Here is a 17439-nt window from a genome sequence, read left to right on the forward strand (position 1 = left end):
AAAAGATTATGTTATAGAACTAGATGGTGGCCCGATTCTAATGGGAATTCTAGAAAATGTATGCGGCCGACCGGGCGCAATCAGCAGAGCGGTGTTTAAATTTGGCGCCAAAATCGCTGATTGGTCGCGGCTGGCCACCGCGACCAATCAGCAGAGCGGGGTTTAAATTTGGCGCCAATAATGCTGATTGGTCGCAATCGCCGGCCACGACCAATCAGCAGAGCGGTGTTTAAATTTGGCGCCAATACTGCTGATTGGTCGCAGACGGCAACCGCGACCAATCAGCAGAGCGGTGTTTAAATTTTGCGCCAATATTGCTGATTGGTCGCGGACGGCGACCGCGACTAATCAGCAGAGCGGTGTTTAAATTTGGCGCCAATACTGCTGATTGATCTCGGCCAGTGACCGCGATCAATCAGCAGAGCGGTGTTTAAATTTGGCGCCAATAATGCTGATTAGTCGCGGCTGGCAAACGCGACCAATCAGCAGAGCGGGGTTTAAAATTGGCGCCAATACTGCTGATTGGTCGCGGACGGCGACCACGACCAATGAGCAGAGCGGGGTTTAAATTTGGCGCCAATAATGCTGATTAGTCGCGACCGGCATCCGCGACCAATTAGCAGAGCGGGGTTTAAATTTGACGCCAAAATCGCTGATTGGTCGCGGCTGGAGTCCGCGACCAATCAGCAGAGCGTTGTTTAAATTTGGCGCCAATCTCGCTGATTGGACGCGTCTGGCGTCCGCGACCAATCAGCAGAGCGTTGTTTAAATTTGGTGCCAAGCTCGCTGATTGGTCGCGTCTGGCGTCCACGACCAATCAGCAGAGCGTTGTTTAACTTTAGCGCCAAGATCACTGATTGGTCGTGTGCGGAGAACGCGACCAATCAGCGAATCGTATTGGTGAGGACCGGGGAGCGGAATCGTATTACTGAGGACCGGGGAGCGCCGCTGCCTGTGCGGCTACTTCTGCTGCGAGAAGCCGGGAGATGAGCGACTGCTCGCAGCAGAAGTATCCCGACCCGCAGCGCCGCTCCCCGATCCTCCCTTGACACCCTAGCCGCTGATGTCCCCACAGTATCCGCATGGTGTTACTAAGGTCCGGACATTTGTGTTAAAATCGCTGATTGGTCGCCGGCGCTGCCCGCGACCAATCACCGATTTGGGCGCCAAATTTAAATATCGGCCGCGACCAATCAGTACAGCGGTGTTTAAATGTGGAGCCAAGATCGGTGATTGGTCGCGGCCGATATTTAAATTTGGCGGCCAAATCGGTGATTGGTTGCGATCTTGGCTCCACATTTAAACACCGCTGTGCTGATTGGTCGCCGACGCTGGGCGCGACCAATCACCGATTTTGGCGCCACATTTAAATAGCGTCCGCGACCAATCAGTACAGCGGTGTTTAAATGTGGAGCCAAGATCGGTGATTGGTCGCGGCCGATATTTAAATTTGGCAGCCAAATCGATGATTGGTTGCGGGCAGCGTCCGCGACCAATCAGCACAGTAGTGTTTAACTTTTGCGGCAAGATCAGTGATTGGTCGCGGGCCATGACCACGACCAATCACCGATTTGTGCGGCACATTTAAATAGCGGCCGCGACCAATTGGATGTCAGCGCCGCTCCCCGGTCCTCCCTTCACACCCTAGCCGCATGGATGTCAGCGGCGCTGCCTGTGCGGATACTTCCACTGCGTGAACCCGGGACATGAGCGGGCGCTCGCAGCAGAAGTATCCCGACCTGCAGCGCCGCTCCCCGGTCCTCCCATCACACCCTAGCCGCTGATGTCCCCACAGTATCCGCATGGTGTTACAAAGGTCCGGACATTTGTGTTAAAAATCGCTGATTGGTCGCCGACGCTGGGCGCGACCAATCACCGATTTTGGCGCCACATTTAAATAGCGTCGGCGACCAATCAGCACAGCGGTGTTTAAATGTGGAGCCAAGATCGGTGATTGGTCGCGGCCGATATTTAAATTTGGCGCCCAAATCGGTGATTGTTCGCGGGCAGCGTCCGCGACCAATCAGCACAGTAGTGTGAAACTTTTGCGGTAAGATCAGTGATTGGTCGGGTCCGAAGACCGCGAGCAATCATCGAATCGTCTTGGTGAGGACCGGGGAGCGGCGCTGCCTGTGCGGGTACTTCCGCAGCGAGAACCTGGGACATGAGCGGGCGCCCGCAGCAGAAGTATCCCGACCCACAGCGCCGCTCCCCGGTCCTCCCTTCCGCATGGAGGTCAGCGACGCCGGCGGTCCTTCCGCTGCTACCGGCCGGGAGATGAGCGCCTCGCGCCGGTCATCTCTCGGCTGCATCTCCGTCCCTCAGATGGGTCCGGCGGTCGAGGTCCTTCTGCTGTTACCGGCCGGGAGATGAGCGCGTCGCGGTGCTCATCTACCGGCTGCATCGCCGCTGAGCTCCGTCCCGCAGATGAGCCGCTAACGGCCGCCATCTTTTTTCAGAAATCCCGCGGCGCTGATTGGCCGCTGCCGGACCAATGAGCGACGTGGGATTTCCAGGACAGACAGACAGACAGACAGAAAGACAGACAGACAGATAGACAGACAGACAGACAGACAGACGGGATAAGACAATTATATAGTAGATGTGAAGCTGAGGATCATGTCTATATATCTAAGTCTATGGCTTGACTATTTTCATGAGTGCTGAAAAGTGTTTAAAAACTAAACTAAAAACAACATGTGTAATTGTACAAAACTCCATGCATATACAGTGTTTCGATCTGAATTCTTGCTGTTTTACAATGATGGGGCTAGCAAATAATTAACAATTATTTTGAATTGGAAAAGGGAAGGGTAAGCATGGTGACTGAGAGAGTGTAGACCACTTAAAACTATGTGTACAGTACCAAGACGGTTTATTATTAGGCTCTGCTTTGGGAGTGGTTCTCTGCTACATGGTGATTTGGTGCCAAGCACGTCTTCTCATTAAACAGTAACCATTGTTTTATGCATTTATTTTCAAAAATCAATAGTACAAGAGCAGAGAAAAAACTTCGTAATATACAAGATATCGCTAGAAAAATTCTGGCTTCAGACTGAGCAGTTTTTCTTAATATAGTTTATTAGAGAAATAATGCCCTAAAACTAGGCAACATACACCAGATGCTATAATCTGCCTAGCCTGTATTCTGCATGTTTTTTTTCTTTGAGAGAAGAACCATCATAAGAGACAGGTGTTAAATTGTAGCTATTATAGCATTGAAAAAAGCATAGCAATAGTTCACAGTATTAAGTCGGGATTAAATTATGACTAATTTAACCCTTTCACTCCAAAGCCTGTTTTCACCTTCCTGACCCTGCCAATTTTTTAAATTCTGACCACTATCACTTTATGAGGTAATTACTCTGGAATGCTTCAACGGATCCCAGTGATTCTGAGAATGTTTTTTCGTGACATATTGTACTTCATGATAATGGTAAAATTTCTTTGATATGTCTTGCATTTACTTGTGAAAAAATTGGAAATTTGGCAAAAATTTTGGAAATTTTGCAATTTTCAAACTATTAATTTTTATGCCCTTAAATCAGAGTCATGTCACACAAAATAGTTAATAAATAATATCTCCCACATTTCTACTTGACATCAGCACAATTTTGGGAACATAACTTTTTTGTTAGGAAGTTATAAAAAAATAAACTTGACCAGCGATTTCTCTTTTTTTACAGTAAAATAAAAAAAAAACATTTTTTTTGGGGGGGCACATCACATTTGAAGTGACTTTCTATATGACAGAAAATAGCCAAAAGTGACACCATTCTAAAAACTGTGACCATCAAGGTGCACAAAACCACAATCAAGAAGTTTATTAACCCTTTAGGTGCTTCACAGGAATTAATGGAATGTTGAAGGAAAAAATTAACATTTAACTTTTTTCACAAAAATTCTATTTTAGACCCAATTTTTTTTACTTTCACAAGGTTAACAGAAGAAAATGGACCTCAAAATTTGTTGCTCAATTTCTCCTCTGAACAATAATACCCGATATGTGGGAGAAAACCACTGTTTGGGCAGACGGCAGGGTTCAGAAGGGAAGAAGCACCATTTGACTTTTGAATGTAAAATCGCGTTTGGAGAGCCCCTGATGTGCCTAACCAGTAGAAACCCCCCAAAAGTGACACCATTCTGGAAACTAGACCCCTCAGGGGATTTGTGTAGATGTGTAGTAAGCACCTTGAACCCCAAGGTGCTTCCCTGAAGTTTATAATGTTGAGCCATGAAAATAAAAAAAATAAAATTTTTCCCCCAAAATTGTTTTTCATCCACAAATTTTGGTTTTTCATAAGGTTAACAGATGAAACTGCACCATGCAATTTGTTGTGCAATTTGTACTGAGTACGCTGATACCCAATATGTGGAGGAAAACTACTGTTGCACACGGCAAGGCTTGGAAGTGAAGGAGCAAAATTTCCTGGAATAATTAGCAGGTGCCATGTCACGTTTATAGAGCCCCTGATGTGCCTAAACAGTGGAAACCCTCCACAAATGCCACCATTTTGGAAACTAGACCCCCTCAGGGAACTTATAGAAATATGTAGTGAGCACCTTGAACCCCCAGGAGCTTCACAGAAGTTTATAATGTTGAGCCGTTAAAATAAAAAAAATCACTTTTTCCCACAAATGTTTTATAGCATTTCGTTTTTTAGCATTTTCACAATGGTACCAGGAGAAAATGAACCCCAATATTTGTTGTTCAATTTCTCCTGAGTACGCGGATACCCCATATATGGGTTAAAACTACTTTTGAGGCACAGTGCAAAGCTCAGAAGGGAAGCAGCGTCATATTGGAGTTCAGATTTTGCCAGACTGGTTTGAGGGTGCCATGTCACATTAGTAGAGCCCCTGAGGTGCCAGATCAGCTGAATGGCACCAAAATGTGTCCCACAATTTCTGCTGAATGTAGAAACACCCCATATGTGCTGTACAGTACTATGTAGCCATACGGCAAGACTCAGGAGGGATGGAGCGCATTTTACCTCCTGGAGCGCATATTTTCCTAGAATAGTTTGTGGACTCCATATAGAGAGCCCCTAAGTGCTAGAAGAACAGAATCCCCCCTCAAGCGACCCCATTTTGGAAATTATACCCTTTTGTGAATTTATCTACTGGTGTACTGACAATTTTGACTCCATGGGTGTTTTCCAGAAAAAAGCAACAGTGGATGTTGCTGAGTGAAAATTGCAAACTACCGTTGTAGTGACCAGTACGTTTTAGTGACCAGTACATTGTGCCCAGCTCGTGCTTCTGGAGACATGCACCCATAAATTAGGCGGGCTCTCATCGCTACTGAAATGCCAAACATGTGGATGCTAACTGCAATTTAGGCACACTGTGGAGCTCAGAAGGGAGGGGCGCATTTGGATTTTGGAGCGCAGAATTCACTGGATTTCTTTTGGAGGGCTAGGAGCCATTTAGCTTTTCCAGAGCCTTTATGCTACCTGTAACGTGGAAGCCCCTATATTTCCGTTAACAGGTGACGGACCTGGTGGGGACTTGCTGATTTTGTGAATGGCGTTGAAGGTTTTATTGGGAACATTTTACATGACATTTTAGATCACATTTATCTTGCATTCTACGCTTAGCACTTATTTCGGGGTTTCCATTTAAACCTCCAAGTGACATGCTTCAAATGAAAGCACCGAGGGATCCATTCACTATAATGATGCAGCAGAGTTACTCTGGACTCCATCTGGCTTTTGTTCAGTAGTGTCCTTTTTTTCAAAACTGTGACCACGGCACTTTTATGCATGCATAAAAAGATGGACACTGCCGGATCACATGGCAGACAGTGTCCACAGTGCCTCCATTTGCCTCATTATAGGGAATTTTCCGTCGGGAGTTTTGTGTGAATCACGTATTTCAGAGATTTACACGGAGACCCCTGTGCAAGCGTTCAGCGCAGAGCGCAGCATAAATGTGAGTCGAGGCTTATTATGATCTTTGGGAGACAGAATGAACAAATCAACAGCAGTTGAAGAATTGGTTTTATATATTTTTTACGCCGTTCCTCATGCAGTATAAATGATTAGACAACTTTATTCTTCGGGTTGGTGCAATTACAGCGATACCAGATTTATATAGGATTTTTAAGTTTGGCAGCTGTCACACTCTAAAAGACAGTTTTTATTGTAAAAACAAGTTTTTTCATCGGCATATTTTGATAGCTATAATTTTTCCATATTTTGGCTGACAGAGTCATGTGAGGGCTTTTTTTTGCGGGACAAGTTGACGTTTTCATTGGTTCCAGTTTCGAGCAAATGACATCTTTTGATCGCTTTCTATTCTGACTTTTTGGAGGCAGAATGAACAAAAAACAGCACTTCAAGAATTGTTTATTTGGGATTTTTTTTATGCCCTTCTGCCTGTGGTAAAATTGATAAAGCAGCTTTATTTTTCAGGTAAGTACAATTAAAGCAATACCCCATTTATATAGCTTTTTTATGTTTTGGCGCTTTTACACAATAAAAAGTATTTATAGAAAAAATAATTATTTTCGCATCGTTGTGTTCTGAGAACTGTAATTTTTTTATTTTTCCGCCGATGGAGCTGTATGGCGGCTTCTTTTTTGCAGGACAAGATGACGTTTTCAGTGGTACCATTTTTATTCACCTTGGTATTTTTGATCGTGTTTTATTCCACTTTTTGTTCTGAGGTATGATGTTAAAGCATTGTTTTTTTGTCTTGCTTTTCTTTTTTACTGTGTTCACTGAAGGGGTTAACTAGTGGGACAGTTTTATAGGTCAGGTCATTCTGGATGCGGAGATACCAAATATGTGTACTTTTTTCATATTTTTTTTTTACACAGATAAATGTATTTATTGGATTCATATTTTTTCTTTTTTTTGTTCTTTATTTTGTGATTTTTTTCATATTTTTATAAATCCTATTAACTTATTTTTTTTCACATTGTCCCATTATGGGACATTAACTTTCTTTGTTCTGATCGCTGATCTAATACCCTGCAATACTTCTGCACTGCAGAGCATCAGATCAGCGTCTGACAGGCATGAAGGAGGCGTCTCAGCTCCTGCTCTCTGAGAACAATAGCATTGTGCTGATGGAAGCACAGAGGGAGCCCAATTCCTCTGTGATGCCCCGCGATGTCGCTGTCACTATTGACAGCTGCATCACAGGGGTTAAACGCCCGTGAGCGGTGCTAACACCGACCGTGGGCAGTGCAGCGGGGTGTCAGCTCTCACATAGAGCTGATACTTAAGGCCCCGTCACACTTAGCGACGCTGCAGCGATCCCGACAACGATACGACCTGTCAGGGATCGTTGCTGCGTCACTATGTGGTCGCTGGTGAGCTGTCAAACAGGCAGGCTCACCAGCGATCAGGGGAGCAGCGACATCGTGGAAAGAATCTTTCCACGATGTCCTGCTCCTGGTTACGAGCCTGCTGAAGCAGGAGCAGGCTGGTAACCATGGTAAACATCGGGTTACTAGGGGCACACGCGCACCTAGTAACCCGTTGTTTATCATGGTTACCACTCTGCTACAGTGAGCGGGAGGTTACCGCTCACTTTAGCAGGCTCGTAACCATGATAAACAACGGGTTACTAGGTGCGCGTGTGCCCCTAGTAACCCGATGTTTATCATGGTTACCAGCCTGATCGCTGCTCCCGCTGGTCACACACAGCGATGTGTGCTGACCAGCGGGAGGGCAACGACCAAAAAATGGTCCAGGACTCTTTGCAGCGATCAGCGACCTCACAGCAGGGGCCTGATCGCTACAAAGTGTCACACATAGCGACTTCGCTGGTGAGGTCGCTGTTGCGTCACCAAAACCGTGACACAGCAGCGATCTCGCTAGCAATCTCGCTATGTGAGACGGGGGCTTAACACTCGATTGCGCCGGCGCTCAGCATGAGCCTGCACAATCACGGGGCTGTGTATATGCGGCTCTTTGCGGGAACGCAGCTCCTGCAGAGCAGTATTTATACGGCGCGTGTCGGGAAGGGGTTAATAATGTAACACTGTTTTTTGTGCAAATGTATGTATATTTAAAAAGTTCATAATGCCATTGGTGTCATAATGACAAACCAATAAATCAATTACATGCAACATAGTTACATATGGAAAGCTACCAGACACCCAAAGCGTCCAATAACCCTACAATTTTGTTTGGAAATCTGGTTCGATTTGTACATGTGTAGTTATCCACTTAAATTTCACCTTAATATGTGTGGCTGAAATGTAAAGATGGAAAATATAGGAAAATTCATATGTAGAAGAAGAAACCCAGGAAATTCCCCAATTCTTATTTATTCTTTGCAGCATATTTGAATCAAAATCTGAAGCAGAGTTTTGTTGGTCCCATGATTCAGCCCTAAGGCTATGTGCCCACGTTGCGGACCTGAAGCATATTTTTTACGCTTCTCCCTGGCGGGAAAATCGCATGCGGATATTACATGCGGTTTTCCCGCCAGGTAGAAGCGTTTGTGAGGCGTCTTTGCATGCATTTCCGCATGCGGGTTATCAAGCACTTCTCCAAGCATCACTTGGAAAAGTGCTTGACAACTTGTTCAGAATGGTAAAAAATAAAAAAATAAACTTTATACTCACCTTCCGATGCATTCTCTGCCCCGTCCGGAGTCTTGAGCGGCTCACGCTGTTGTGTGCAGGACCTGCGGTGACGTCATTGAGTCATGTGGTGGGTCACATGACTCAATGACGTGGCAGGTCCTTCAGACAACAGCGCGACGGAGGGAAAACATCAGAAGATAAGTATAAACTTTATTTTATTCTTTTTTTTACAGGTTCTTTGGTACCCAGGTCTGGATGAGAGTCTCCTCTCATCCAGACTTGGGTACCATCCGCACATTGATTCCGCTGCGCTTCCGCAAAATTAATGAACATGCTGCGGATTTTTGACCGCAGCATATACGCTGCGGAAAAATCCGCAGCATGGGCATTGACATTGCGGAATGCCATTGGGGACCATGGGGTGCGGATATACATGCGTTTTTCAAGCGTTTACGCTGCGGAAATTCCGCAGCATATACGCTTGAAAAACGCTACGTGGGCACACAGCCTAAGGCTGCGTGCCCACTATGCATTTTTCAAGCATTTTTGCCGTGGAATTTCCGCAGCGAAAATGCTTAAAAAACGCATGGTAATACATGTCCCATGGTCCCCAATGATAATCCGCATGTGCTGTGCACATGCTGCGGAAATTTCCGCTGCAGATTATCATTGCGGAAAAATACGCAGCATGTCCATTAATTTTGCGGACACGCAGCGTAATCACTGCTATTGACTTGCATTGGACCGCGTGACATCCGCATGACTACATCTGTACATGCGGATATCACACAGTTCAGGTAAGTATAATCTTTTTTTTTTTTTTTACCATTTTTATTCTTTATTTTTAACTAACTTGGTCACACTACTATAAATCTATGCCAGTTGTATGGATTTATATCGCGTGAACAAGTTGTCAAGCACTTTTCCAAGTGATGCTAAAATCGCTTGGAAAAGCCCTTGATAACCCGCATGCAGAAATGCATGCAAAAACGCTTGACAAACGCTTCTACCTGGTGGGAAAAATGCATGTAAAATCCGAATGTACAATCCGCATGCGTTTTTCCTGCCAGGGAGAAGCGGGAAAAATATGCAGCATTTCTGCATCGTGGGCACTTAGCCTAAGGCTATGTGCACACAATGCGGATTTGGTGCAATTTTTGTGCAGAAACACATTGCACATCTTATCCCATGACTTCCTATGACATTTTTCAAGTTCTGTGCACATGGTCAGGATTTTTTCTGCGCGGATTTTAGGTGCGGAAAAAAACGCAACATGACCATTTCTTGTGCGTTTCCGCATGCGGATTTACCTATACAATGCATTGGAAAAATGCATGGCAAATCCGCAAGTAAAAACGCTTAAAAAACACATCAAAAACGCGTGTAAAATCCGCATGCGTTTTTTCTGCCAAGGACATGCAGAAATTCTCCGGAAAATTTCTGCTTCATTTCTGCATCGTGGGCACATAGCCTAAATGTAACAGAATATATTCTTCTATTTTGCTGATTTATGTAAGGGTATGTGCACACGATGCGGAAATGAAGCAAAAAATTTCTGCATCATTTCTGCATCTCCCTGGCAGAAAAAATGCATGAAGATTGTGCATGCGTTTTTCCTGCGGAATACATGCGGATTCACATGCGTTTCCACATGCGTTTCCGCATGTGGATTGACAAGCGCTTTCCAGGCGATTTTAGCATCACCTGGAAAGTGCTTGACAACTAGGTCACACTATATAAATCCATGCAAACAGCATGGATTTATATAGTGTGACCCGAGAGAGTGTATATACTTACCTCCGATGGCCCGCGCTGTCCTGCTCAATCTGTTCTCCCTCGCCGGCAACTTTGAATTGAAAGACCTGCCGACGTCAGCGTCACGTGACCCGTCACATGACTCTGACATCAGCGCAGGTCCTTCAACTCACTGCAAAGTGCCGGGAACCAAGCAAGAGCGCTGCGCGGGCTGACAGAAGGTAAGTATACATTTATTTTTTATTTTATTCTTGTTTTACAGCTTTTTTAATGGTACCTGGGTGTGGATGAGACTCTCCTCTCCTCCACACCCGGGTACCATCCGCACATTAGAATGCGCCAATAGCGCAAGTACAAATGCAGTCTAGCGGAATTGGCGCGTTCTAATGCAAGTCAATGGCGGCGAAAACGCCGCGTTTACGCAAAATTAATTGACATGCTGCAGATTTTTGAGCGCAGCGTTTACGCTGCGGAAAAATCCGCATCATGGGCACAGCACATGCGGATTTCAATTGGGGAACATTGCTGCCCTTCTACCATGCGGTTTTTAATGCGTTTCTGCAACTGCAAAAACGCCACAGAAACGCATTAAATACGCATCGTGTGAACTCAGCCTAAGTCTAAAATGTATTTTTTCGTCAAAATGCATGTCAGGTATGTGGCAAATATTTATTTAAGGGTAGTACCCAATTTGCCTGTAAATCTAAAAAAAAGTAAAAATTATTGAATAAAAGTAAATATATACTAACCTGAAAAAATATATCCACATGTTGCTTGGGGGCATCTTCTTTGAGCACAGGGTATGTGTATTTCCCCATCATGTCATATATGGCTTTCACAATATCCATCATTTCCTGTTTAAAACATATAAATATATGTATTTAATAAGATAGAGAGATTACAGTGCACAATGGTTAGATATGGCTAGGTTTACATCAGTTTTGAGACTCCAATATGACTCTCCATTACTGGTTACTTCATATCGCCAGAACTACTGCTACTCTGTTGTTTCCAGTAACATGATGGGCATCAAAACAGAAACCAAACTGACTTTATTTTAGACAAAAGAGCTCCCCTGGCGCAGTTTATGTACTCATATAAACAGTTCTATGACCTGCATAGAAACAGCAAAACAAACCTCTAAAAGTACAGTATGTGTAAACCAATACTAATAATTGTTAAATCAAAAGATCATAGCTTCAAACATTCATTTTAAAAAATTATTATTGTCAAATTAATATTAATAACATGTACTAAAGTAGAATAAAAATGTAAAATAGAAAAATAGATACCGGTATATCATACCGCTGCAATTTTAACCAAATACCCATAGAATGGCCACAAAAGTGACTTTGAAGATGCCAAAACAATGAAAAATGTGTTGTTTTTTTCTTTCTTTTTGTAAAAAAATGAATTAACAAAACAAATTATATGTATCTCAAAATTCAGGAAATAAAACAAGCCTATTAAGCTACATTGACAAGCACATGAACTGTTTATCAGCCTTCGAGTGTGGTGATAATTATTTTTTCCATAAGATTAGCCTATTCAGCATACTATCCTGCAAAGTTGAAACAGGGATGATAAAAACCCCAAAAAAACATGAGACAAAATCCATAGATTAATAACCCATCTTGAGAAATCTAGTAGAATTGTAGAACTTATGCAGAGTAAAAAAAAAATATTCTTTTTGCTGTGACTAATGTGATACAGCAGGCTAGGTCTAAGTTTGAAATATCTTGGAGCATATATTCTATGTTACACAGGCCTCATCCACAGTCAAAAAATACTTTATTCGATTCCTAACATTATACAGCAGGGGATATATCAGTTTGAATTAATTTGGAGAATATCTTGTATGTTATACAGGCCTCATCCACACTAAAAAAATACTTTCTTCTGTTACTAATGTGATACAGTAGGGGACATCTCAGTTTGAAATTGTTCATAGCATATCTCCTATGTTATACAGGCCTCATCCACACTAAAAATATACTTTTTTCTGTTACTAATGTCATACACTAGTGGACATCTCAGGGTGCCAAGGGAGCGTGGTTCACTCGAGGGGGGTTGGAGATACCAGAAAAACGGTTAGTGAAGGTGTTAGCGAAGGCAAGGAACAAATGGAAGAGGAAGAAGTGATGGGCGAGCAACAGTCAGAACATACTCATCCCCTCTCTGTTCGTGTTTGGCGGGAGGAAACGGATTAAACAAGCATCAGAATTACCCAGCCACCAACACAGCATGGGCTTGAACCTCATGAAGAGCCCAACATATGAGTGCGTTCTTGCTGCACTATCTGCAAAATGATCCCCATATAGTTATGATTCAAAATAGTGCTGATTACTGGGTTGCCACTCTGATAGATCCATGTTATAAGAGTAAATTTTGCCAGATGCTTCCCACCCTTCGATTCGCTGGAGTATCGAAACACGCTTTTACACAACCTTAAGATAGGTTTTCCCCAAGCCAGCAGTGAGGCACACAGAGTGCATCGCAGCTCTACACTTCCAACCTCTGGCACATCAATTAGTCAATGCCAAAATATTAGCAGCAGCAGTAGTGTAAGTGGCATAAGCAATTTCTGTGAGTCCTTTCACACATTTTTTAGCTCCTGCACCTGCACAATAGAGTACGAGTCTGACACGTGGTGAACGACTGGAGAGGATAGTGCACTCCTGATTGAGTCTCCATGTGCTGGGTTGGCTGTAGTGGAGAAGATTTTGGTTCCTAATTCTACAATTTCTACTGTACTGAAATTGATGTCACTTTGCTGATGTTAGGCCCTAATTTAGGGAAACATGAACACTCCAGTTTAAGTCTCCATCTCCTGGGTTGGCTGTAGTGGAAGAGGTGCCGTTCCTAATTCTACAATTTCTACTGTACTGAAATTGATGCCACTTTGCTGGAGTCAGCAACAAATTTTTGGAAATGTGGAGAATCCTGATTGGTTCTCCATCTATTGGGTTGGCTGTAGTGGAAGAGGTTTCTGTCTCCTTTAAACTTCTTCTACTCTGCTGAAATTGACGCCACTTTGGTGGTGTAAGGCCCTGATTTAGGGAAATGTAAACACATTTGATTGAGGATGGTGCATTCCTGATTGAGTCTCCATCTGCTGGGTTGGCTGTAGTGGAAGAGGTTTTGGTTCCTAATTCTACAATTTCTACTGTAGTGAAATTGATGCCACTTTGCTGGTGTCTGCCACTGTTAAATGGTTAATTATGGAAATTAATTTGGAATGTTAATTAATAATCGATAATCATTTTTCTTAAATTTGAGTTCTATACAAGGATTGCATCAGCCATCGTGTCTAGTTGACATGCGCTATTTGTGTGTGTATTTTTGGTTCACCACCATATGTAGAACAGGTGTCCATACGACTGGTTATAAAAGACCATGGTACAGAAAGGGGGGGCTCTCTTGTTCTGCCCATCCCACAAGACACAGAAGAAGAATCTTCATGCTGAGACGTATCTGACATGTAGGCCTGGACACATGCTGGACAAAGTCATGATTTACCAGCCAGGATCCAAGGAAAGATGGGTGAATCTCAACAATTAAGCTAATTATGGACAAATGGACAATTACTTTATAACTAATTATTATATGTACCTGCTGCAATCTGATTCTTTTTAATGGACAATCCAAGAATAAATAGATACATTTTTTTATAAGAATATCGTGATATTGATACTTTGAGAAGTCCTCAGTAGAAAAAATAATACAGAGAAGAGTATTATTTTACAATGGTGAGCCAGCCAGCCCTGTTTTTTCGTTTTTTTAAAATTAAGTAAGTGAATTTCTTCCGTGAACACGGGGGGAAGTCCTGACGAGCTGAACAGCTGTTGTTCACGTGTCAGTAAATTCACTAATTTGTCACGAGAAGCAGAAAGGAGCCTAAAGACTGAGGACTAACGGGAAGCAGAGGTACTAACAAGGAACAGAATCAGACGAACTGAAGACAGGACGTGCTGATAAAGAAAAGTTAAGGAATCTTAAGGTAAGCAAAATATGGATATAATTTCTTCTTTTGCTAAACAAAGTAATATTAATTTCAAAGTTAATGTAGGAGATGACATAGAAGTTTTGTGGCTCAGTTTATACAAAGAATGTGAATTGCAGAATTTACAGTTAACTTCTAAATTGGTAAATAGAGAGAAACACAAATTGCGGAATATTCTACATCTTGTACAAGTATTTCATAATTTTGTACTTGAAAGTTCTAAGCAGGAAAATTGTGTAGAAACAGTGACAGATAGTGACAATGATTCTGACTGTAATGTGGAAAATGAACAAGAAGTAAGACACGTGTGTGTAACTGAAGGTGACCTTGGGTCTGACCAAGAGACGGACAGACAGAAATCTGACATGGGAGGAGACATAACTGACATACGAGAAACTGACATATTAGGTGATGTGGGAGGAGACGTGAGTGACGTAGGAGGAACGGACGTACAAGAGCCACTAAAAATATCAGAGAATTCTGGAATTACCCAGGCTCAACTTCAAATTAAAATGAGGAAAAATTTGCTAAAACTATACAAAATCATGCCAAAATATGATGTCAAAATCCATGCCTGTAGAAATTCAGAGATATTTGAGAGCTTCTCTGATAAGTTTGATTTATCCAATGAGGAGAGGAATCAATTATTTAAAATATGGATTCCTGTGACATTGTCCAGACATTTACATTTAATGCCCTGTGAAAATGACTCTCCTAATGGATGGGAAAATGATTCGGACAGATTAAGATATTTGATTTATTGTGTCACAAAGGATTTTCCCAATATAGAAGATCTGCAGAAACTAAGGATTGGTAGGAAGGAATGTACATATACATTCATGTCCATGTTTGAACGGTTGTATAAAGCTCTTATCAAAAATGGAAAAGTACAACATATGATAACCACTTTTGTACAAAAATTCAAATTCCTAGATCCAGTATCTAGAGTTATAGCGTCCCAAAAAGAATCCCTATTCAAATGTGTGCAGTTGCTGGATTCTGTTAGAAAACATGAGAATCGTGCAAAGAAAATAAATCACGTTAATTTTATAAAACCAGGAAAGGTAAAATCTTACCAAAAGCCAATATCAAACTCTCCTAGACTGAGTCATCCCCATAGTGAACTCTATCAAATACGCAGGAGATTTCATATATGTTATAAGCCATATAAAATGATTGAAAAATCAATCTCTTCACAGAATGAGTTATTTCTCAGTCAGAACTGTGATTCTCTAAAAAGGAAAATGGCTGAAACTGATGGACAGAGTCAGGTGAGACGACCGGCTCACAGTGACGTCATGGAATGTGGACAGAAGGACAGACAGTTCTCTGAGGTATTGAAGGATAGAAAAATGTCTTTCCTAAATAGGGCGTTCCTGGAGATATTTGAGAGAGACAGAAGATTTGGTTTAGGTAGTGGCTAAGGAAAAACTGTAATTATGATGTTGTATCAAAATGTTATACAATGTCTCAATATTTATTTATAATCTTATGCAGTAAAATTGTAGTTACATAGTTTCTAGTAGTTCATGTATGTATATATATATATATACACTTGTCTAAGTAGAGATTGTGTATAATTGTATTTATATATATGTTTATAAAATATATATATATTAATTAATAAATTAGAACTTCATATATAAATTTAAGTAACAATATTTTGAATTACATTAGAACCAACCAATATATGTATAAGATATTTAAATAATTCTGTTTCTGTATGAATTTGATATTTAATTTTATTTTCTTATATTTCCTTAGAGGTTTCATTCCAAAGCAGGATTTGATCAAACAACTCTAAAATGGATTTATTTCTTTATTCACACAGGAAGTGGAAAAATTGCATGATTTATATGTGTTACATTTTAAAAAATTAACAATATAACTAGTTGGACTATAATACATGTAATACTTATTAATTCTTTTGTGTTGCTAATATTTTCTGTGCATGAAGTGTTCGTGCTGATTGGGGTAGCTTTACAGCATGACGTGTGACAGCTGCGGCCTTTGAACTTTGAGCTAATAGTATAGATCCCATTCATTCTATTTCCAGCTGATGCAACTTAAGACCGGGCAGCCAGTGAGTTAAAAAAAAAGGAACCTAAGGACATTTCTATTTTTTTGCAAGACAAAAGTTTTTTTTTCAAGTGTTTGAAATTTCAAATACGTACTCTCATATTATATAATATGTATTTGGGAAATATTCAAAGAATATTAAGATATTTAATTGATATGGAAATGCGCATTAATAAATTGGGATACAACAATTTTGGGTTAAATATATATATATATCTAAAACTTCATATGTGGAATGTTTGAGTTGAACAGATCTGTGAATGTCAGAGTGAATGTGACAGATGAGTAAATCAGCAGCTGCTAAGTGTGATTGATGTGACAGAGGCCTCGTACGTTTGTATGTTTGGAAAAAAAAAATGTTTCTTTATGTGAAGGTACAAAAATATATTTAATTCTGAGAAAAATTATAATACATAATTAGGTATTATCTACATAATATATATATATTTCTATATTTATTTCATAATTATTATTTCTTGATTTAACTAATAGTGGATAAGAGCAACCACATATCAAAATGGTTTACAAAGCAAATTTACATTTAGAATAATTTTCCACATGATAATATTCTTGAATAACTATGATATTATTTTTAATGGTTACCTAAATAGGTACACACCTCTCTTTAGACAAATCTATGCTACTCATCGATATGAAATTTATGCACAATATTTCTAGAAGAATAATTATTTTTAATTTGGTTCTGATATATACATACATTTTATAAAATAATATTTTTTGGTAGTAAGGGGGAAAAATGTGTTTTTGATCCTGATTACATAATCACTTTTGATCAATACTTATTTTTTACACATTTTAATAAAGAAGAAACAATAATAAGGTACAATGATATAATTAAGAAGGGTATTACATGCAAAGTTGCATAGTTTAATAATTTTTTGGTGATACAAGGTTATGACAAATATGAAATCATCCAGATAATGGAGATATAAGGGTATTTTTATGGAGAATATAATTACTCTGCATTTGTCATTAAAATTTAAAGGCCTTATTTTTATTCTTATTTTTATTCTTATTTTTACTTTTAATTTTATTT

At 40.9% G+C, this 17439-nt stretch overlaps 1 protein-coding gene across 3 annotated transcripts in view; it reads right to left on the reverse strand.

Moving 5' to 3' along the window:
- Nucleotides 1–17439, reverse strand: part of LOC141164413 (A-type potassium channel modulatory protein KCNIP1) — an 858918-nt gene that overhangs the window by 388952 nt on the left and 452527 nt on the right. For all 3 annotated transcript variants that reach the window (XM_073649607.1, XM_073649608.1, XM_073649606.1), the window contains one exon: nucleotides 11050–11154. In XM_073649607.1, the coding sequence (XP_073505708.1) occupies nucleotides 11050–11154 (105 nt within the window). The remainder of the gene's footprint in view (nucleotides 1–11049; nucleotides 11155–17439) is intronic.

This window comes from Phyllobates terribilis, unplaced genomic scaffold (assembly GCF_046119375.1).
Source record: "Phyllobates terribilis strain yellow unplaced genomic scaffold, ASM4611937v1 Scaffold_10__3_contigs__length_209671492, whole genome shotgun sequence".
Classification (NCBI taxonomy): Eukaryota; Metazoa; Chordata; class Amphibia; order Anura; family Dendrobatidae; genus Phyllobates; species Phyllobates terribilis.